The sequence below is a fragment of the Colius striatus genome, chromosome 8 (genome assembly GCF_028858725.1).
Source record: "Colius striatus isolate bColStr4 chromosome 8, bColStr4.1.hap1, whole genome shotgun sequence".
NCBI classification, from domain to species: domain Eukaryota; kingdom Metazoa; phylum Chordata; class Aves; order Coliiformes; family Coliidae; genus Colius; species Colius striatus.
The window spans coordinates 11,921,461-11,944,620 of NC_084766.1; the positions used below are offsets into that span (position 1 = coordinate 11,921,461).

At 41.4% G+C, this 23,160-nt stretch overlaps 1 protein-coding gene across 7 annotated transcripts in view; it reads right to left on the reverse strand.

Annotated features, from left to right (window-relative positions):
* The window catches only part of JMJD1C (jumonji domain containing 1C), a 169,208-nt gene that overhangs the window by 19,857 nt on the left and 126,191 nt on the right, over positions 1 to 23,160 (reverse strand). For 4 of the 7 annotated variants that reach the window (XM_062000966.1, XM_062000970.1, XM_062000969.1 and 1 more), the window contains 8 exons: positions 18,782 to 18,887; positions 13,890 to 14,014; positions 12,544 to 12,687; positions 12,233 to 12,425; positions 10,469 to 12,144; positions 7,205 to 7,377; positions 4,657 to 6,887; positions 1,609 to 1,810 (listed from right to left, as the gene is read on the reverse strand). In XM_062000966.1, coding sequence (XP_061856950.1) covers positions 1,609 to 1,810; positions 4,657 to 6,887; positions 7,205 to 7,377; positions 10,469 to 12,144; positions 12,233 to 12,425; positions 12,544 to 12,687; positions 13,890 to 14,014; positions 18,782 to 18,887 — 4,850 coding nt within the window. Of the gene's footprint in view, positions 1 to 1,608; positions 1,811 to 4,656; positions 6,888 to 7,204; positions 7,378 to 10,468; positions 12,145 to 12,232; positions 12,426 to 12,543; positions 12,688 to 13,889; positions 14,015 to 18,781; positions 18,888 to 23,160 lie in introns of those variants that run through there. The other 3 variants (XM_062000967.1, XM_062000968.1, XM_062000971.1) reach the window with 3 other exon arrangements.

The window sequence follows — 23,160 nt, forward strand, 5'->3', positions numbered from 1 at the left end:
AATTTAAAGATAAATCCTACTGCCAAAAACAGTTTCAAAATTAACAGTAAGAAGGCATGAACGCAAAAGCTAACTTTTTAAGCATTTTTTGCACTCATTGTTCCCTCTCTGTAATATTCATTAATGCTTTAAAACTGCAGATAGGAAAATTCTCCATGTCTTTTGCTGGTTAGTGTTTTGTTTTGAAATTTCTTCCCTCCCCCAAAGTTTGCTTCCACCTATTCATCACCTTTTATTTTTGAAGTGTCTGTGACAGTAATCATCCAGTCTGACTCATTTTAAAGATTCTTCTATGCTACTCCTCTCATATTCAGAGTTCAAACCCAATATTTAAGCCTTTCTAGGCAGAACAAGTCACTGATACAAGATAATGTTTCTGTATCCACTGATTTCTGAACTTTAAAATAACTAAAGGCTTTCCAGTTACCTACACCCAGTACTATTCCAGTAAACCTATCTGTATTTAGCCTATTATTAAACAGTAACAACTAATTATCCCACCTTGAATAATGCAAGATAATTCATCAGCCATATGAGATGATCATAACATAGTTCAGGATTTTTACAGCAACGCCCATAAAATAGTTGTGAATTCAGAACTAAGTACCAAAAATTATATTTAGATACGTATTCAATAAACAAGAAAAAATGGTGACTTTCCAGTTATGACCTCCAACAGTCATTCAAACTTCATTTACAGTTCAAGCTCTACTATCTAAAACACACGGAAAACAATTAAACTGCTGCAAAATTTACCATGATATATTCAAAACACTCCAATTTTAAAATTCCATAACTGTGTTTTAAAACAGTGGCAAAACTTTTATCACTGATGTTCTCTCCTTTAACAGAAGAAAAAAATGCCTAAAACTTTGACATTGTCACATTAGGAAGCAAATACTCTTATGCAGAAGGTATTTAGAGTCTAACCTTGAAATTACTCCTTGTAACTCAAGCTTCATTGTAAAAAACCTAAACCCAACCTAGGGGACGATTTCCTGTCCAAAACGAGTTGGATATACACTGACAATGCAGCCCACGTGCAAACTGAAATCCTTTTGTTCTGTCTCAGTAGGTCTGCAGCCTGCTCCACATACACTACGCTGCATCCTGGGAAATCTTCTTCCCAACTTTTGAGTTCTCCTTGATTTAGCCATTAATTGTGAAAAAGGAGGTCACAATTCCTGTCCTCAGAAAGCTCCCAGAAAACTTTTAGGAGCATTCCCACCATACACTGGCACAAGAACAATTACGAATAAGTGCAATTCGGTGGTTGTACGACTTGTCTAGAATAACTGAAGCTTGCCTTTTGAAAATCCCACTTCAAATGTCAGACACCTGTGTAATAGTGATGTGCTGTATTTTCTGCTTGCCTAAGGTAGACTGGGCAACTGTTCTGATGTCTTTGCTATAAAGCTTTAAACAGGAATGAAGTCAATCCACAACAGAAATAAGAACTACACATGTAAATACTGTTAAATTAGATGGTGCCTTTTATCAGGCAGACTGACTGAGACAGAAAAAAAATGAGACAACCTTTCAAGTCTTTTGTCCTTATTATTTTTAAAAGCTAAGCCACCCCATTATCAGGAAAATAGCTTTACTTACCGCCGAAAGTAGTAAAATCTACAAAATACTGGTGAGTGAGTTGGTTCTTCTCCTTTTTTACTTCTTATTAACCTACATTCTCTGCACTTTTGTAAATTTGGTCCTATTTCAGAGCAAGAATCATCCTGCAAAAAGGACTCTCCTGTTTGCTTCAGCTTCTTGACTTTGCGCCAATCTTTTAACACTGAGCGAGGTATACCAGCTGCGGAAGGAAGGAGAATTTCAGATGAGGTAGTGACAGCCCTTATTCACGGAACCCAGTCTCGTCGGTGTTTATGTGAGTACATTTGCTACCTGCCAAACATATTTCACTATTTCATTTCCATTTGTTCACCAGCCAGCACCAAAGTTTAAAAAGCTGAGCTACTAACTACCCGCTGAGCTGCTAGAAATACCCAGGACACTGTATTTGCTCTTGTATTAGGTGTATCGTTCACCAAATACTCCACTAAACACATAGTCAGAATCTCATTCTTAAAAAACAAGCAAAGAAACGCAATACCCCGAGAAAGAAAAAGTCTGAATTCTTCTTCATGCGAGGATGTATGCAAAAAGGCAACAACTTAATGAATGAAAGCAAAGCTTAAAAAACCAAAACCAACCTACTTCTTCAAAATTAATTTTTGCTGAGAGTTACAGATATGATTACAGAAGAGCAGTTGTAGTCACATGTAACTCATCTGACATTAATGTAAAACATCCGGTGTAAGGAAGAACAGAATCCATTTACTCTGTCGAGTCTGTTGGCTTTGCAAGGCTAAGCAGTACAATTCTATTTTTGATAGGAAGTCAGCAGATCTGACACCGAGTAACACGAGGAGCAGATCTATTAAGATGTGCAATTTCCACATACACATTTTGAAACTGAACCCTGTTGTTATTTAACCAGGCTTTTGCTTTAATGATTTAGAAGTGGCACCAGTTTTATCTGCAGATAGATAAAAAGTTTCTGTCATTTCATCTGATACTACTGTTGAAAGTGCATATCCTGTAAACAGGGGTCTGATGTAGGACAACAGAGAGGTCAGGGTGTTAACTTTGGACTTGGTACCTGGGTTCAGATCTGTTCTTTGCCAGAGGTGACCCGTGCAAACTTGGCAAGGGACAGCGTGTCTGTGCCTTGGTTCATGGCCTACAAAACACACTACCAATACATCCCAGGAGCATGATGGTAACTAGATTACAACTTGAGAGTGGAAAAGGCCAAAGTACAGATCTGCTCGTCCAAAACAATGTTTTCTGCCTTGGAACCAGTGATTCTAGGTGCCATCTGGGAGCTGTTAAGACTTCAAGCTCTGTGGGCAGGCACTTGGAAGACCCCCAATGCTTGCAGGACTGTAAAATGCCTTGCTTGGCAGGAGAGAGTCTTGCAGCCTGGAGCTCTGAGCACTCTGGCTAGCACACGGGCTCTTGGGGCTTTCCAAAGCAGCATCAGGACAAAGCAGTTTTCAACCCTGGCAGTATTCAGATACCACCCACGTTGCAAAACTATCACCAAGCCCCAGAGCCTGAAGCAGTTATCTTCAGCCACATACGGGGAGCCCAAGCAGTCATCCCATGAGGACCTGTTCATTTCTGGAAGCTCTTCAAGGTTGACCACGTTTTTTTGTATAAATCTTTGTCAAAAGTCTTTTTTGTAAAAGTTGTAACAGAAGTTGTAACAAAACTCCCCCAAGACAAACTGACAAGAGTATCTTAGAAATACTCTATTTAACAGGCTAAGTAGGAGAAATAAACAGAGAAACCCGAGGTCTACTAAAATTTCCCTGAGAGGATGGTAAGAACAAGAAGCTGCTACAACAGGCCCAACCTGTAAACGTGACACTCACACCAGAATGTGATACCAAGTCTACCCACTTCCTGACTTAATTTCCATGAAACATTTCCGTAACGTATTCTATCATTTTTATCCTCTGGTATTGCGAACCAAACAAGAACTCACTGCCTTCCCTGAACTTAGGTAAACAGTCCTTCTGCAACAAATCCATAAGCGGTCTTTTGCAACAATACAGAGGTCATAAAGATCTAACATATTACATGTAAATATTTACAGTTTACTTTAAGAAGTAAAACTGAGAAAGTTTTTATAAGCATGTTCTCCTTGATCTTCACTTTAGTTGGGGAAAAAAAAAAAAAGAGAGTAATACCACTATCACTGGACTCAGGCCAGAATACCAGTACAACCTGGGAGTCAAGTACTCTCAGAGACCAAAGAGTAACTTCATACACTAGGTAGTGAAAAGTCAGAGAATGTAATTACAAGGAGCAGTACTCATTTTCTTACTACCTGTATGTAAAAATTCCTGCAAAAAGTAATGTAGACTTTCTCATACTCAACCATAACAAAGACAAAGGAATAGTCCTCAGAGAAGAATAAATTGGGATAAAAAAATAAAATCCCTCTTGTTGACAGACCAGTTTCTCCTTTCATACAAATCTAGTTACAATCTGCTACGTGCTACAGTATTACATTGAAATTGAAATCTGTATTTCCCTAAATTTCTTTATTCCTTAAAGAGGGATGTTAACACCATGTAATACAAATGTTAGTTTGGAGTCTGAAACGGTTCTCCCTCAAACCTTTCATTAAATTAACTAAATCAGAAGAGAGTGGCATAAGGCTCTCAAGGAACTGCCTCTGGCTTTCTGATCAAAGGATGAATTCAAGTTCAACAACAGAGAATCTCTCCCTCCAGTAGTGCTCTAAAAATAAACGCATTACACCTTTAAAATAAATCTCAATACAAGTGGCACAACTACATGCACCAGTCTGTTCAATTCTGACAGACAGCATAAACCAGTTGGTTTACTGCTTATTTTTAGGCCAAGAACCAGTTTGTTAAGGCAGATATATAAAATGCTGAGTTTCTTAAACCAGAATATTCCAAATGGCCTCAAGACAGATAAATCTGGACCTACTCAATTACACAAGCAAGCTTTCCAACTCTTTTTTTTTTCCCAGCTATCATGCATGATAAACTCTCCGGCACGAACACTGTTAAGACTTCACATTAGTCTGTCTCTTCCAAATCATATTAGAATACTCACTGCTGTTACTGCTGCTCTGTAACTTCAGCTTGCTCTTTTCTTTGGCGCTCCTGCTAAGAACACCATTCGGTTTCACTTCTTCCTCTGTATCACCCTTTTTTTTCTGCAAATCATTTTGTTTCTTTTTATAAGTTGGCTTGGGCTGCCGTTTAGTCCTTTGCTCTGACTTGCTCTCGCTTTCATCCGAGTCTCCGCTTTCAGAGCCAGACTCGTAAGTTCGTTTTGCTTTTCTCCGAGGGTGCTTATCTTCCTTCACAAACTTCTCTGCCAACATTTTACTATCAATGTTATTTTGCAAATCATTTGACGTAGATGCTATTAAATTGACAGTACATGGCTTAATAATTTCTGCAACACTGTTCCCTGAATTCTCTTTTTTATTAGTGTTTTTATCTTCCTCTGAATGCCTTGTTAGCCAAGCCTTTTTCAGTTTAGTGTGGTAGTTTGGCTGACTCGTCTGGGAAGTCTGCCCACTGCCTACAGAGTTCGCTTTGTTTGTTGTATTACAGGCGATTGCGCTGTCTAGGGGGAGAGAGGTTGAAAATGTCTGATTTTTCACAGAGTTGGACTCAGCCTCACTCGTGTTACTACTTTTAAACTGAGCTGCAGCCAACGCTGCCTTGTGCTTTTTCAAATGGACAAAGTCCGTGGAGGTGGAGAAGGCGGAGGAGGCGGGCTGCACGGTGCTGCCCGTCCTGCCACTGGCGGTGGGTGCAAGCGGAGCCGCGGCGCTGGCCTTGCCCTCCTGGGGCTGCGCTGCTGCTGCCGCCGTCTGACCCTGACCCGCTGCTCTGGAGGCAGCAGGCTCCAGCGGCGCGCAGGCCAGCACCGTGCTCGACAAGGAGTATGTCACCTCTGAACTAGCCCAGCTCGACACGCTGGTAGTTGTTGCTGCTGATGCGGTGACATCCGTTTTGGTACTGCAGGTCACAGTTGTGGTAGGGGTGACAGCACGAGGAATGCTGCTTTGTGAGACAGCTGGAAATTTCTTTTCATACTGTGTGCGAGCACTGTCTGAGTTCATATTTGGCAGAATGACTCTTCCAGTCTCTCTGGTTTCCGCTGTTTTCAGGCAATCTGCTTGATTTGCCACAGCTGAAGACCTCTCACTAACTCGATCCTTGGAAGCAGACTGCATTACCGGTACGCTATCGTATTTCGTGCTAGAAGGAGGACGCACAATAACAGATGCTGTAGCGGACTGTGACTTTCCACTCATTCTTTCAACATGCCAATCCACTTTTTCGTTATTTGGGGCACTATTGGACTTCCATATTTCTGATAAGTTCTGTTCAGAAGTGCCCTTGTAAACAGTCTGAGCTTCCTTAGGCTCAGGTACTAAAGTTGGTGGTTTCTGCAACTCCTGTATTTTGCCACCACCAGCGTTAACGGGTTGAACGGGGGTTAGAGTCGGAGGTGAAAGGCTGCTATAGCTGCTTTCCTTCTTCTCCAGGTTCTGGTGCACAGGTGGGTGAAACACGGGGGCTCTATGCAAGGCAGGCATACTCCGGAGTGTATTTGAAGATGAGATTGACAACTGAGTAGGACTCCTGTTGTCACTTCTAAAAGAATTTACAGAGTGAGACTGCACTGACTGTGAAAGCTGATCAGGAACCTTGCTTGCAGAGCCTTCGCTCTCTGGTTGGTGCTTAATTAGAGGTGGAGGTTTTGAAAGAGAAGAAATGTAAGAGGGGAGAGACTGGGAACTAGCTGCTGTTGAAGGACAATTAGTTTGCTTATCAACATAAGCACTTGAAACTTCCTTTGACGGGTAAGATCTTGGTGGTTCATTTACTACACTGTTAGATAAGGTGGTGAAATAGTTACTCTGCGGCAAGCTCTGTGGAACTGAATGCTTCATTTTATACAGTTCTGACACAGAGCGTTCAGCGTCTTTCTCGTATTTTACTGAATGGCTTTTGGGACTTGAAGATAAGGACGTTACCCTAGAATAGTTCTCTCTCTCTCCCTCTAGTGCCTTTATTTTAGCTGTAAAAGGAGCAACTTCAATACTTTCTTGGAGTATCCGTCTGTGCTCTTCCTTGTATTTGCTCAGCCGCTCCCCAGTCTCCTGCGGTGGCCTTGGCAGCTGGTTCAATACTGGATCTGCAAAGTGTCTGTGCATATGGCTCTCCTTCGCTGCCTGCGTTCTACTTTGCTCCAGCTCCGTCTTTACTGGTGCAGTTGTAACCGACCGTAAAGGCTCAATAAACGTTTTCCGCTCCGGCTCTCTGTTTGAAAAAGGTTACGCAGACACAGGTTAGTCTGAACGTGGCAAAACGTGCTAACTGGAAGACCTCTCTTCCTGTGCTCCAAACAAAGTTATCTATTAACAGAAAATAAACTTCTCTTTATATTTGGTGCAGTTTTCAAAAGCCTTCAAATGACTCAGGAACTCAAGTGCCATTCCAAGTCAACAGTGCAGAGTCTGTTTTGCAGCATACTGACAAGCTGTGCTCTATATCACAGGCACTCACATTTACCAATAAACTACAAGGAAGCTAGGAGTCAGCTGCTCTGCCCTCTCAGAGTTAAACAGCAAACTTACTCTTTGTGATGCTCTACGATGCTTTTGGACAATGGTGGACTGGAATGCGTTGTCAGTTTGAGAGGCCGAAGGGGATCTGCACTGGACGGTCGCACGGGAATGTGACTCAGTAAACCAAGGCTGTCAGCTGAGGTCACCGGGGTGGGCTGGTGTAACCACGGGCTGGGACTATTCTGTTAACACCAATCAAAACAAACAAAAGTAAATCAGATTGCAAAATAATCCTGGGACCACGAGAGGTACTGTATCAAGTTCTACCAATGATCAGAGTCAAGTACTGGATTTCAGCATCACCTCACACCCAGTATATAAAAGTTAACATTTTAAGTCACTTGTTCATCATTTGGAAGATCTGAGTGTACTTCCCTTGTATGTGCAGCATACAGAATAGTTTAAACTTTTCAGAAGCATTCCTAGAACTGTTTAGTTTTCAAGTACTCAGCATGAATAGTTAATTCTAGAACAGCATCTTGAGCTCATCAAAATTAGCAAACCCATGATAGCCTGACAGCACTTCAGTCACTAGTAACCAGATCATTAGCTCTGCAATGAATTGCAAGAAGTATTTATTTCAAAAGACAAATAATTTAGTATTTCTGGGAAACAATTTCATCTCCAGCTTTGTAACAAATCTCAATATAACAGAGAGAAGCATCTTTTTCCTGGACGGTTCCTCTCCTTGCCCCAACGAAATGATTAAGTATCATAATGCTAAATAATCTGCTTTATTTTCCCAGGTATGTTTATTTGGCAGATTTTCAGCAGCAGCACACTATTAGAACCACAAACGTACATACCTGCCATACCCCGCAGCATGGCAAACACACAGGATGCACAACTTTGTACTGTGTACCTAACTACTCAGAAGGTGGGCAACATCAATCTCCTCATTGACACAGACTGTGATAGATGTAGTTCATGAAACTGGTTTTTAGTTGACTACTTCAGTAGGTTTCCATTTTTGCATCTTCTCCGAAACTTGTGTAACAACCCTGCAGAAAACGCCAAGAGCAGCTCTGTCTCTCTCCCCTTTCGCCCTCTCCTCTGAGACCTGCTTACAAGAAAGGTGTGCAGAGGACTGGGAAAGCAGGGCACCCTGTTGAACTGGTGATCAAATACTAGGCATAAGCCAAGAAGGGATCGGGACAGGAATGAGCAAGAGCTCTCACATACATCCCAAAGCCTCTCGGTCCTGCTCCACTCCCAAATCCCAGCACTGCCCAGAACTACATCCCCTCCTTTCCTCCTCCCCAGTTTGGCAGCTCCCAGTTGAAAAATGCTGCAGCAGCAGGAGAACCAAGAGCTCTCCCAACACAGGCACTTAGCACAGCATATATTTGCAGGTGCTACCAATCTGAAGTTTTGATTTCTGTACGTTTGAATATTTAAAGCCCCTGCTCAGGTTTGTGCTAACAGTTTTAGTGCACACGTTTCCTAGGCCAGGAGTTCCCACGCTGTGGGGAGTTCCCACAAATAGCCTGTAAGCTGTATTAAAGTATTATGCAAAGAAGGTCTGTCACCTTCTCCCTAGAAAAGCTAGGTAACATCTGCTTGAGCACCAAGCACCACCCAAACGGCTTTGTGACTCCACCTGCAGCCATCTACGACCCACCCAGATGGTGGGTGCCATCACAGCACAGTATGAAAAGGTGGGCTTGGGGCAACCTTCCCTCAGCACACAGCTGGGGCTCAGCCCTCAGCGGCTGCTGCCGCTCTTACAGCTGAGACACATCCTATCCTGCAATCACAGCATCCATGCAAACCAACTCTGGGAACACCCATTCTGGGTTTCTAAGACGTATTTTAAAAAGGCCTCCAGAATGAGAGCCAGAAGACAAGTCACCACAAGACAATTGCCACATATCAACATAATTAAAAAGCTACGTGCCTCAGTATGCAGGGCTGCATACTTGAGGCAGCCAAAGTAAAAACAGTCTATCCTAAGTTCTTTAAAATGGACTTCAGTATGGGGTGGAGCAAGAAGCAACAAGAAAAGATAAATCCACCTATAGTTTTCTCTTATGCTTTTCTGCTGTGTTTGGCTCTATCACATTTTATATCAAACTGACTACACATTACAAGGCCAACTCAAACTGACTGTATGGGAAAGACTTAGCCACAATGGTTTGGGCTTTTCTCAAGAATGAGGCTGGGGAAGATGATAAAGAAGAAAAATCTCTCTAACCATTCGGGAACTCCAAAGTTTGACGCAAAGGCTTACAATCTGGCAGAAGGACCACTGTCAACGACATGCCTTTTGTGGTCCCTGTGAGAATCTGCCCAAATTAGGCCAACTTGTAAGCTTCCAAAAAGCAGTATGCACATGCTCAGTGGAGGTTTGATTGAAGCTGGCAGTAAAACCCTCCAAAGTTTCTCTGTGCTACACATGCTTCATCTTCCACTGTTTTCCTAAGGTGCTTAGAACAAGCATGTCATATCCCAAGCCTGTAGGAGCTGAGAAAACTTTTCATGTAATTGCCACGTCTGCCTACCAAACACTGCGGCCGCGCTGGGTTCCAGGCTGAAAAACACAAACCGTTTCTTCCGACACTTCAGTGGTTATACTCAGCATACAGAGGAATCACCCGGATTGGAATAGAGGAGTAGAAAGCAGATGGGAAGGCAGGGATGTGTGGTAACAGAAACAGGAGGGGGGAAAAAAGATATGCCAAGGAAGAGTATGCAGACAGGTGTAAAGACAAGAGAAATGGGTGCACAGTGCAAAAATAAACTGACAAATTTCTCCTCAGAACTTCCTACTGGATTTAGCACTCCTTCCATCTCAGCCTTTCGCCATTCTTTAGGGAGTGTGTGCAGAACTTCACCATGAAGACAGTTCTCCCATCTCTCTCAGCACTGAACTTACACAATAAGTCTTCATAGTTTAAGGTAGCAAATATTTACCCTGTGGACTTGAGGTCCCAAACCAGCTGGCTGACCTCACTTGATCATAAATCAAAGCCAAACACTTCACAGGTCTTTCATATACTTGGGAAATCAAAGTCTGGAAGAACTCCCTATTCACGTCCACCGTGAGACAGAGGTTACTACTGGATTTCCATTCCCAGTTGAGACAGAGGTTACTACTGGATTTCCATTCCCAGTTGAGACAGAGGTTACTACTGGATTTCCATTCCCATTTCTCTGCCTAATCAGAAAAAACACTATCGTCACACACAAACTACGGAATCTGCACCTAGAAAGCCACTTTTGGGAGACATCGGCCTCAGCTAAATACGTTATAAAGAAATGAGCTCGACTTACCCGTCTCATGGAAGCCTCCGCGTTAACAGGAGCTTCTGGGTGGACCCATTTGGAGGAGGGCAGACCGAGTCCTGAGTAAGCATGTGTTCCGTTTGGATACTGCCAAATAATTGGATAAAGCCCTAGCTGATTATAGGAAGCAGAAGGATGAGCTTGTCCAAGAAGATGTGGAGACTGGTGTTGTAACATCTGTTGCTGCTGCTGGTGTGCTAATGCCAAATGGCTTAAGCTGCTAGCATGAGCAGTCTCTAGTCGCGGATGGCCACCCAGCAAGGAGGCAGCAGGCACTCCGGGTAACACTGCAGGAAGTAGATGAGGGTGATGAACAGAATGGTGAGGTGCGGTACTAAGGGGGTGGGTGTTAATGGCGGACAAGGGAGCCTGAGCTGAAGACCCAGATAGCAGATGGGATGAACCAGTTAATGCAGGATGATGAGCGTTTGGATTTAAACAGGTTCGGTGGGATGAGGAATGCAGAGGATAATTATGCTGATGCAAATAAGGTGAAATGTGATTAGTTCCTGTTTCTTGTCCAATCAGAGTGGGGTCCCTGTACACCGTGAAATGTTCATTCTTGTCAATGATAAGAGGACTTTTAGTAGCTTCTAGAGCACTAACTCTAGCTGGAACTGGATGAAAACTAGACCTAGGCAAATCATGATCACTTTTATTGGCTGACCTTGTTAATCCAGTAGCATGGCTGTTCTGGGAACTAACCTTAGACTTCACAGTATCAGAAGATTGGGTGAATTTAGGCTTAACATCAGGTGACTTTGTTTTAGGATGATCAACTGAAGCACTAGGTTTTGACTTCACAGAATCGGGGACTGGACTTTGTTTATTCAGTTTACCCTCTTCTGCAAGTGAAGCTACGTTTAATGAAGACATAAACGAGCCATACTGCCCTTTTTCTTTTTCGGGATTTAAATGTTCATTTACTGGTAACGTTTTTACAACCCCAGGTTGTATCAAATCCTTTTTGTTAACAACACAGCTAACCCAACTTTGATCAGCTTCCTGTTTTCTTGCTTCGAGGAAATTTGCATTTGCAAACTGCTGCTTTAAATCGCTGCTGTGAGATTCTATTTTCTGAACCATTTGCAAACCAAAGGTACTTGCAGCATTATCCTGGCTCTCCTTTTCAGAGTTGTTTTCATTAGTAATGTCAACAACACATTTTGGAGTAGGAGGTCTGGGGACAAACTGCTCATTTTTTAATTCCGCAGTATGATGCTTTTCTGCGTTGCACTCTTGAACATGTGGATCCTTGGCATTCTGCTCATAAAGTGCTGGCTGCTCTGCTCCATGGAGTGAACATTTCTCCTGCTGATCTAAGACGGATGACTTCAGCCTCTCTGTCTCTTCATGTTTTTTATCCTCCTGTACCTCATCCCATGGAGACTGCCTATCTGTTAGTGTCTGTTCTGCTCCCTCAGTAGTTTGAGATTTTCCTTCTTCTCCATTTATCTTTGATGTGTTCTTGCTTTTTAACTCATTTTCCGAATTTTGCTCTGAGGATGAGTCTGTCAATCTTTTATTTGAAATCTCCGAGTCGCTGCTCTCAGAGTAATCTGAGATATTGTCTGTCCGCACTCTCTTCATGTTTAATTTCTTTTCGTCCTCTTCAGGTTTTCTTCTTTTACTGAGGAAGTGTTTATTCTTGGTTTTGGGGTTTTCTGTAAAAGATAAAAATATGTCTATCACATTTGGAGTCTAATAAAGTTTTCAGAAGTTCTCCCTCCCTTTCCAAACAACTGCTTTTACCTCCTCGACCTATATAATCATATCTTTCTTCTTTCATCTTCTCTTCATCAGGCACACTGCTATCAGAGCCTTTCCTCTTATTTGGCCGAGTATTCCTCTGCTGCTGGTGCTGGTGAGAATTCTGTTTTGGTGCTGCAGTTTGAGAATTCATTGCTGGCCTGGGACTATTTGCTTGCGCACGAGTGTAATGACCCTAAAAACAACGGTGTGATTAATGGATTTAGATGCAATTTTAATTAGTGACTTTAAACACGTATTTTTAATATTCACAATTTATGAAAATACTTAAGTAAAAAGATAAATGTATCTACGTGTACTGTGTTGCTGTTCTGGTTGGAACGAGACCGTCGGCGTGAAGTGATACCAATATTTTCACCTTTCAACAAAGAGTGAACAACATCATCTAGAAAGGTCATCTGAACCATAGAAGGATCAACATTCTGAGGTTCTAATACCTGGTTTATTAAAAAAAAAAAAGAAGAAAATAATAATCAGTAGATCAGACACTGCCCAATCTGTATTTTCTAAATCAGTGCTCAGCAGTCTACTCTGTGTGCTAAAGACTAATCATCAGACAAAAGCCTACTTAACCCGACAGGCAGAGCTGACATCTGACTCTCAACAAAGCTGGGAACAGAGTAAAACCAGAGCAAACCTGAATTTACATATCACTGTAAAAATAACTGTTTATTTAAAAGAAAGTACTCTACCACCACTTCCTTCCCTCCCTTCACTCACCTGCAAATTTGAAATTAAGAAACACCGGTTCTTTACAGAGTAACTGCAATTGCATGAAGCAGCAACAAGCATTCTCTAAAATTTATATAATATACTATAAAATATACTGCAGAAGCACACGACAACATTGTTTCCAACAGAAAACTACTGAAAGGAAGCAAAATGACTAAAGAGAAGAATTCTAAGTTCTTCCTGGTGACAGACATTTCAAAAAGAAGGAAACGCTAACCAGAGCTTGAATGAATGTGTCACAGTGAAGGCGTAAAAGAAATATTTGGGAAAATGAATTAAAGCAAATTAAGGGAAGGTATTTGAGCATTAGACTAGTCCTAAATTTTTATTGTCACATATGACATTGTCAGTCTTTTCAAGGCAGATGGGTCATTTACTACATTAACATTTGAGTCATTACTCTGGTCTCCTGAAATAAAATTCATTGCTGCCACTAAAAATACCAGCATTAACTCTTTTTCTAACATCAACTTCAGATATATCACTGAAGTCCACCACCATAAACGTAAATTAGGGCTGCAGTAAATGCTTAATTCAGTGAATTGCAGAAAGTGGGTATTTCAATTGCTTGGGAGAAGTAATCACCACTGCAGTGCTAAAAGATTTCAGTGTTGAGAAAAGAAATTCTCAACGGAGCCGACAGGGAAGACCAGTTCTTAAAACCAGATCCCTTCACTTCAAAGACTTTGCTAGTCAAATAACGACAGCAGAAGAAAAGCAAAACCGTAGGACTGGTATTAACCACATCATTGCACAAACACTCAGCTTCAGGACGGCTTTAACTGTAGTTTCAGTGCAGTAACAGACTGGTCCTGCCTGACCTGAACGACTCAGTGTATTTTTCCCAGCTCTGCAGCCGTAAGTTGAGGGGAGGCTGGTTGTGGGCGCAGCAGACCCCCCCACTCACCTGGTCGTTCATCACCACCATAGTGCGGGTGAAGAGATCATGGTGGGTGATGATCCCAGTGAACCACTGGGTGGCGGAGTCCTGCCGGTACACTCGCACCCGGTAGCCGTTGAGCGAGTAGGGACCTTGGCAGGGGAAACAGACACAGAGAGGCCGCTCAGAACACAGCCGGAACACGGGCACACGCCTGTTCTTGGGCTCTTCAAGTCTCACAGCAAACACGCAGTGCACGGCGTGGACTGCAAACTACAGGCAATTCCGGCACTGCACTGTCTGTGGGGTTTGCTTTTATTCAGGAAGACATTTTGTAATGCAGATAGTACGTTTAAGCATGCTTTAAGGTCAATTCTGCTAACGTTTTTCAATGTACAGTTCTCTTATCTAACTCTTTCTGCAACCATGATGATAAATGATGGGAAAATTCTTGGCTGCACACAGCAACCACAGAAAACTAGTCTCAAAGGCTAGAAAGTGGCAGCAGCAGGTTATACAGAAGCTACTTAACAGGCTAGTCACATGCCCAGCTGCTTTGCTGGCAAAAAGATTTACATCTTGGTGGTTAGGCTCTGCATCTGTCAAGTCTTTCCCATAAGTGACCACAGTTTCTCTCCATTACAGCAGCTGGAAAGGCAGCTGAGTGATCCTGTCCCTGCTACAGCCATGCAGAACACTCAAAACCACACACACTGTAAAGACTTTAGCTCTCATTTTCAGACAAATTAAAGGTAGGTTCCTTTGCAAAGATCAGTTTAATTCACCCCATGATGATGAGGAGATCGTATGACACAGTACTTATTTTATAGTTGGTTTCAAGACCCAGAAACTGAGATTCAAGAATTTTATCCACATTCAGCCTCTCACTTGATCACTAGGACCCTCACACTTTGCGTTTATGTAGCATTTTGTATGACTAAGCAAGTCTGCCACCGAGTTCAGCTCCAACTGTGTGGGTTTCACTACTTCCGCAACCAAACCCTGGGTCAGACATACAGAAACAGAAGCAAAACCAGTCAGTGACAACCTACAAAAAGCCTAACAAACAATTTAAGAGTGCTTATTTGCTCAACCACACAGGCAACACCAGAATTCCACTGTCTTCCCTAAAGATGATTTTTTTCCAACCCCTGCCCAGAATACTAACCAAGCTCAAACATGTGCAGCAAAATGGCCAGGGACCTTGCAGGTGACAGCTTCCTCTAGTAATAGTAAAATACCCGTACTGACACATCTCAGTCCACGATACCCTCTGCATGGCAAAGTGTGTGATCTAAGGACTGATTTTAATGTTAACATTTGAGATATCAAGAGAAGTGCAAAATCAATAACAATTTAGAAACTGCCATGGGGTCCTGGGGTTTAATCTTGGAACCTTATCCAAGGTCCTCTGAAGTACCTTTTCATGTCATCATCTAGGTTTTCAAATACCTGGGAAGAGCAATATCATGCAACAGCACCTCTTTCTTTCACCCACATCCGCATCAGTCACTGCACAACTGAAACCTTGAGACCCGCTGAACCTTCTGAGCTACCAGAGCATGTTTCCAGCTGCACAGACAAGGGTCAGAAGTGCACCAGCAACAGGCACTGCCATCACCAGCATGTATGGGCAGAAAGAGAGGAAGGATCTATAAGCCTATGTCTCAAATTCCTGGTCCTACACCAGATGAGGTTCCTGTGGGGGCATGTTTCCTGCTTGGCTTCTCTCCAGTCCTTACTCCATATGCCCCGGCAAAGCCTCCAAGCTCAGTTCCCACACTTCTGGCTGTCTGACCCAACTGCATTCTCCATGTCTTGAACTTTTAATGTTTGTCCCAAAGCTCCGCCTTGTTCCAACAGTTTCAGTCTTTTGCCTGTCTCTCCATTCCTAACTTTCCTATCCCAGCTCCACCTCTCTTGAATCCTACTGTTAACTGCACAATGATTTTCAGCCTCTTGCATAACGAGAACCAGCCTCTCCCTTGTTCCCAGCTTCTTGTCTCATTTTAGCATTTACGATTCCAGGCTGCCAGCTTCCAAGTCCTTTCCCAGTCTTCTCAGCTTACAAGTTCCATCCTTCCTTCTCCATCAGCTTCCAGCTTCTCTTTAACTCCTCTGCACTGACCCAGTGCCAATTTCTTTCCTGTTACTCCTTGTTCTAATCTGTGTCTGCCCTTCATCCCAGCTGCTATCCTATCTATTTTTAAAAGGGACTTTACCTTTAAAAGCAGGGAAGGCTTTTTCTTATGTACTGCTGAGATGTCAGGAACAAGAAAGATTTAACTGTGGTCACACGACACAGACAGGACAGCTCAGCTCCAGTCCAGCCCAGCCCAGCCACAAGCAGCCATTACAGGAAAAGCCTGGCTTTGTCTCCAGTCCCTGGCTGAATCACGCCCAGCTACACATTGTTGAAACACCCAGTGCAGTACTACCAGGAAATATCTTCAGGACTGAAGTACACTCAGTGTTTCAAGAGGATTATTATACACATGGTCTTAAGACATTGTAGTGGCAATAAATCTAATCAGAAAAAAAAATTCAAAGACTTTAATTGTTAAAAATCAAAGACACTTTACTATGTTCTTGAACCGGTTTTAGTTGCTCCAAAAGCTTCCAACGTGGCCAAGTTTGGGAGGAGCTCGGGTTTTTTAAAAAAACAAGGAATAAACTACTTTCCTGCCAAACCTACGATCTCTATTGCAAAGCACGCTGCTGTAACTGCCGTCCAAAGAACAGGTCATAAGGGCCCATTTCTTTTCTTTAGTCTCCTTCTTGTAAATAATTGGACCGGTTTTGACTAAAATTCCCCCTTCACAAACTGGCACGTTTCCTCTCCAAACGTTTGGAACCCGATTTTAGTGTTTTTATCCAACCCTCCTCTTTCTTCAGATACACTGTGTTTTAACTGTTGATAGTCAAAGTAGAAGATGCTAAAGTATGACGTGAAGGCTTCACCATCATAGACAACAAAGAAAAGGCTGGAACAAAAAGATACTGTAGAGAATAAAGTAAGAAAATATGGTAACAACTTTAATAGATGTGTCTAGACAAGGTAGAACTGAAAATGTTGCATAAATTGCAGGGAACAGGGAAATGGTAATAACGGAGAAGGTGACAAAAACCAGAGAAGGGAGCGAGGAGTAAAGAAGGCTAACATGACTAGATTACAGCAGCTAGCACTGCTAGAGGGTTGTCTGTAAGCCACTGAAATGTTTGTGCCAAATGCTGTCTCCATGCCCAGGAGCAGACTACATCCCAAGAGAAGGCGACAGTAGTCCGTGCTTGGGTGACCACCATCCCGCAGGGCTGAGGTGGCAGCACTGCCAAGGCCCTTGCAGAGGATGGCTTGTCACCGCCCCAGGAAGTGCATTTCTTCCTCAGGCCACACTGCGTCACATCAGGTGAACGACTGGGTTTGAACTGCAGTTTTTCCTTCAATGAGGAAAGCTAGGCTGCAAGGATGTTTTGATTACATTCATCTCTTCATCTAAAATACTCCCAATTTGTGCAATTCTAAGCATACAAACATTTGTTTGAGAAATTACATAAAGAAAAAGTACAGTTCCTGAAACTATGAGATGTAGATAAGTTGTGTAGATGCTGAGTTGGCAGTTTCATTTAGATAACTATTTCAATATTGATGGGGCTTTGCTCAAGTATTTATTCTGTACCAGTGTACATAGAGGTTTTATAATTGTCTTATCATTGTTACTCTAATTAAATACAATAAACAAGCTCAATTTTGGTTGCTTTTTCATACAGTCCTAATTTGATTTCACATCACACCTCAACCCAGTTTTGGCTGCAAATTTCATCAGCAAACTATTAACTCATGTCATATGTGAGGACATTAAGATAAAATCTAAAATGACTAACGTCAACATATGTACTGTCTACACAATTCCACACTCAACTCTTTTCAGCATTCTTTCTCTGTGGCCCATAAGAATAATCACATTTAGTCAAATTAGAAAGTTCACAGAAGTAAAGATGTAAGTTTTTTACTACAACTTCAATATTATACTTACCATATTCCTTTGGTCTTCTAATCTTAGCTTTATCTAAGAAACTAGACAGCAAACCTCAGCACCACCCTTCAAATACCTGATTATTTACTGCTCCCCTCCCAGTCTTAATTTACAGAATGACTCCTTAAGCATTTTTGTCCTGAAACTGCTTCAACGTTTGCCTGGGGATTTTAACCCAGACCCACAGACATTTGCTAGGAATGCCTCTGTAGAGCTGCTCGGTAGTTCAGTAGGATGTTAATGAATATACTGCAAATCATGTATATTTTTATTACCAGCAAAATTGAGCCAAAATAACTTCTTCTAATTCATAGTAGTTTTTACATAACATATCTGAAGCGTAAAAATTATGCATGCATTTGCTGCAACCTTCCAGCATTAGAAATGAATTACAAAATTGTAACTGATGTGAAAGGCACTTTTCAATCAGGTGGTGAGGGGGTGGGGATCTGGATGTATTCTTCATCTGTGACATAACTGTGAAGAACTACAAGCACAGACAGGTATCTGAGAAGTTACCACACATAACAGTAACACTAACAGAGCACAGAACAGTTTTAAACATGCTAAAAGGTGTGTGGTTGCCATTCATGAGCACTTATTTTCACAACAAACCTTATAAAATATCTACATTCAGACTAACGATATTCAGGTTCTGCTGTAATCACTAAAACATCAAGCAAGTTAAGAACAGTCTGAAGAAGTCACGCACAGCTTCTGATAGTCTTGTTCTCTTTTACTTACAAATACTTGCAAAAAATTAACTTCCAAGTTAGAAATATATTCTCCATTATATCACAAATGCTATGGGATGAGTCCCACACAACTAATGGCCTTAAACTAGCTAACACAGAATAAAAATAACAAAATTTCCCACATAATTACCTTGCATAAAAATCTCCTGAACCTTTTGTTCCTTTACCCAGGCTTTTACCTCCTCATGTAACTGCGGGTTATCCCTGAGAACTGGGTTTAGACTGTCTACGTCGTCCTAAAGTAGAGATTAAAAAAAGAACCATATGTTATGTTTACTTGTAACATTTCCGTTAATTTTCCTAGATGAATTTTAGAGTACCATAGTAAGTAGTTTGATGTTAATTTTACTGATTGCCTACAAATCCCTGTTATTTTTAGAAAAAACTTAAAAAGCGTAACATACTGCTCAAAGTTATTTCATGGGAACACGGTATGTCAGATCCCACATGTGGCCAGACTGGTAAGCTATTAATAGGATCACACTTTCATAAACACTGTCTTGCTACAAGCTAACATTGTCCTCTAAAAATGTCAATGTTAACAGGTATGCAGAAAGAATTGTTTAAATCATGATTAAATGATTTATTTTAAAATGACCTGTTCTCCGTATCTGTAAAACTTCATATGGACATATTGAGCAGAAACATGGATATAAAACCCACCAAGACAATGCACAAGAGATAGTTCCATTTTAAGAAAAAAACACATTCTGAGAGAAACACTGTTACTGATTTTCAAGTATGCAGGCCTTTGTTAATTAAGCAATTTCAAATAAGACACGATTGTTTATCATATTCAGTTCTCCTAGAGAAGTCTTTTCCACTGAGTGGGACGTCGTCTGGGAAATTAAAGCATATTTGGTGGCATTGTCCTCTTAGCAAGGAAAAACTAGGCAGAAAATCTAGTTCACATCCTTGAAAGATGGCTTAAACCATCATTCATCTCTAGATTCTTAGAATACCTATTTCTGTATTTCAGAGCAAACTTGTTATTTCTGTCTTTGAGGCTATAGTAGAGAAATAAAGCTGCACCACAGCCTGGCAAGTCCTCGTGCTGAAGATGGCTTTGGAAATCTGTGAGCTGCAGGAACACTCATTTGTGCCAAGAGAACTTCAAACGGCTAAAATAATCAGAGCGATTCTCCACATACAAAATGTAAAATGTTTTATCAGTACCACAGCTGAGATCAAGTAATTTATTTCCTTGATCTCCAACAAGTTCCTTGATGTTTCACCATTTATTATGAAGAGCTCCAGCCACAGAATACAAAGATACAAGCAACACTCAGTGAATCGTGCATTGCTGCCAGGCCCTCAAATGACATGAACAATTTCTCTCTATTCATCTGGATAAGATTATTCCTGCTAACCCACTGATCACAAGATGTCTATTTCAAATTCAAAATTCACTTCCTGATACTTGAAGATTTGCTGTGCTCCATTATGGAGAATGCAACAGTGCTTCAGTTATTAGAGGAAATTACTCTCTCCTTATGTGTGTGAAAAGGATATGGTCTCGGATCTGACAGGAATAGTCAAGATGATTGTTCTAATATATGTAAAGTGGAACAAAGTAAAAGAGAAGGGGAAGAACAACATGACCTTTACCACCAGGTAGAAACACCAATCACTTATGTTGTTGGCATCATCAGAGGCACAAGAGGGCGAACACTAACATTTATTCAAGGATGGCAGACTGGCAAAATGCTTCATCTTCCAATGCAATCTAAAAAGAATATTAGCTGTTCTAGTTTCCTGTGCAAATCCATTTTTGTATTAATCCTCCATACAGAAGCAACACCATCACAAACAGAGGGAATGGCTTGCCAGGGAAACCCAACAAGACCCTGGAACTGGAGCCATGTGATGGTTGCTCGTCTGTCCTCCTTCCTACGCACTCTCTTTCACAGCAGCTCCAAGAGATGCCTGTACCAAAAATTTCCCCTCTCAGATCTTCAAGTATTAGCCCTAAGCAACAGACTGAGGCACTGCAATACTCAAAGTCTGACTTTAAAATGCAGTTATTATGCAGATCCACACATTCTGAATAATTCCTTCAGTCCCATCTAAGGAAATTTATATGTTCAAGACTACACACATTGATGGGGTACTACAAAGCTAGATGCGTTACTCTTAACATTACTCTACTTTAGTGAGTTCTTTATGCAAAGCCTTGGAGTCTCCATGTTGTCTTGAGCCCCTTTTGTTTCTGAAGCCAACACATACTGCTGCATTTCTTTTTTTAGATTTCACATCCCTCATAAGCATCTTTGCCTTCTTTGAACTTGACACTGCAGATACCGGTGATCCTACAGACAGTACATTTGAATCTTTTTGGTTCTGTCTCCTATTCACGCATGACTTATCAGTACTTTTGATTGAGAGCGCTTCACTTGGACACTGCATTGCCCATTTTGCACTTCCTGCCTCACACTTGGAGAAGGATGAGCTCATCTCAAAGACGACCTCAGGTGAGGTCAAAGATCTATTCTACAAACTGCATGCAGGTATGACTGGGATTATAGAGAGCATATCAAAGAGAACCCAAGACTTTTAAGTACACACCTACACAGAAAATACACATTTAACATATAATCAATCACTGCAAAAAGTGTTTCTAGACATGAATATGCTATATGTTAGCCAACAGAAATCAGTACAGCAAAGCAAAACTGTAACTGACAACTGAAGCTTGATATCCAGACACTGGAAAAAGTTACTGATCTCAAAAGTTCTGGTTTTGTGTACACACTACATACACCCATGAAAAAGCATATGTGCCACAAATGACCATTTTACATTAATCTTCAATCTGAACACCTAAAAGCCAGGAAATGAACCATGTAACATGTTAAACGATAAGGTGATGGCCTTAAGCATGCTGTTTTAGCTCACACTACCACAAACAAAACAGAGAGACAAAGCAATGAACAAGGCTGATGACTTGTAGCCACTTCTCTGTCTTAGCACTGAAGGTGAGCAGATGACTGCAGTACCCAGTACCTTTTCTTTACCCTGTATTTATATTGCTCAAGAAACAACAACTCTACAGATTTGAACCTTGGTAACTGTGACCTTTAGTTTCTCCCTCTTTCTTGGTCAAAGTACCAAGATTGCCAGAGTAACCCAGAGAAGAGTTAAATGCCCTGTAAGATTTTCCCCTTTTCCTGATTTTAAAGTAGTTTTACTCACAAAAGTGAGTATGGTACTTTCTCCTAGACTAGTTTTTCCATGAGTCCTGGAATAACCTCCTCCAGGATGATGTTAATGCTGGTCTGAAATCCTTATGAAATGTAAATCAGAATGCAAATCAAATAAATGGGACTGCATTTTTCTTCTTAAAGAGCTTCCTACAGTAGATTTACTGTACTTCATACAGCAGTGTTCCTTGCTCCAAAAACGACTATATGCAATACTTGTATGAAGACAAAGGGCGTATGAGCTACAAAGATACAGTCGAAATAGTCCCTCCTGCCCTTCTGGAAGACAGTCACATGAAGCAATGTGACTATTGGAAGCTTGCCAATCTATGCCAAGTTTTTTAGATCTTTGCTGCTATTCTTTCTTTCCAGACCAAAGGAGGAATTCGCTTCTGGTGGAGTGGATTTTCTGCTTAATTATCCAAAGAACACTTGAGGCAGTTAGTTGCACATCTCTCTAGGTGATAATTCCCACTCACTGGGGACATGCTCGAGTCCTACAAAGTTCTAAGAAAGAGAGAATCAATATTTTTTCCAAATAACTAAGTAATCAAATGTTTTCCTGAGTATATCTGTTCTTTCTTCTGGTGTCAAATGATAGAGCAGGTTGGAAACTACAGACCATACCATCAAGTATGCTCTAAGCAGAAAGTTGAAATCTTTGTTCAGAGAGCTTATTCAGAAAAACATAATTTATCATTCAAAGCCACGGATGAATAAGTGCAGATCACTTATAATGCTTCAAAATTCCTTTAAGTCATGATCAAATAGGAACTTTAAAGACAATACTCACAGAAAAACAAGCCAAAATCCAAATACCTGGAGAATTCTCCTACTCAAGCCCCAGTCACAAACAAAATACTATCCAAGATACTGAGAGGCATTCCTGGACAGGCCAAACCTGCATGCTGCCCAAAGACCATACAAAGTGCCTTCTGAAAGGCACAAATTACTACGAGCTCCTTTTCTGTTTTGGTCAACTAGGCATGTCTGTGGTGGGAACACCTGCCCATTTCCACAGCTCTCTACCCTCCTGAAAAGATCTAAGCTGTTGAAGCAAGATGTTTCCTCAGCATTTTAAAATACTTCTCTAAGTTATTCTTCACAGACTTGAGTGGCAGAAAGGAGTTCATTATATGGTGAGATAAAAACCTAGAGCACAAAACAACTAAAAATTAGAGTTAAGTAGCCACTCCTCCCCCCAATTACACAGCCTGCATGCTGTTTAGAGGAGGGTACAGAAACTCCAGTCAGCTGTCAACTCTCTATTTTCAGTGAAGAAGAGGAGATCTGACAATATGCATTCCAG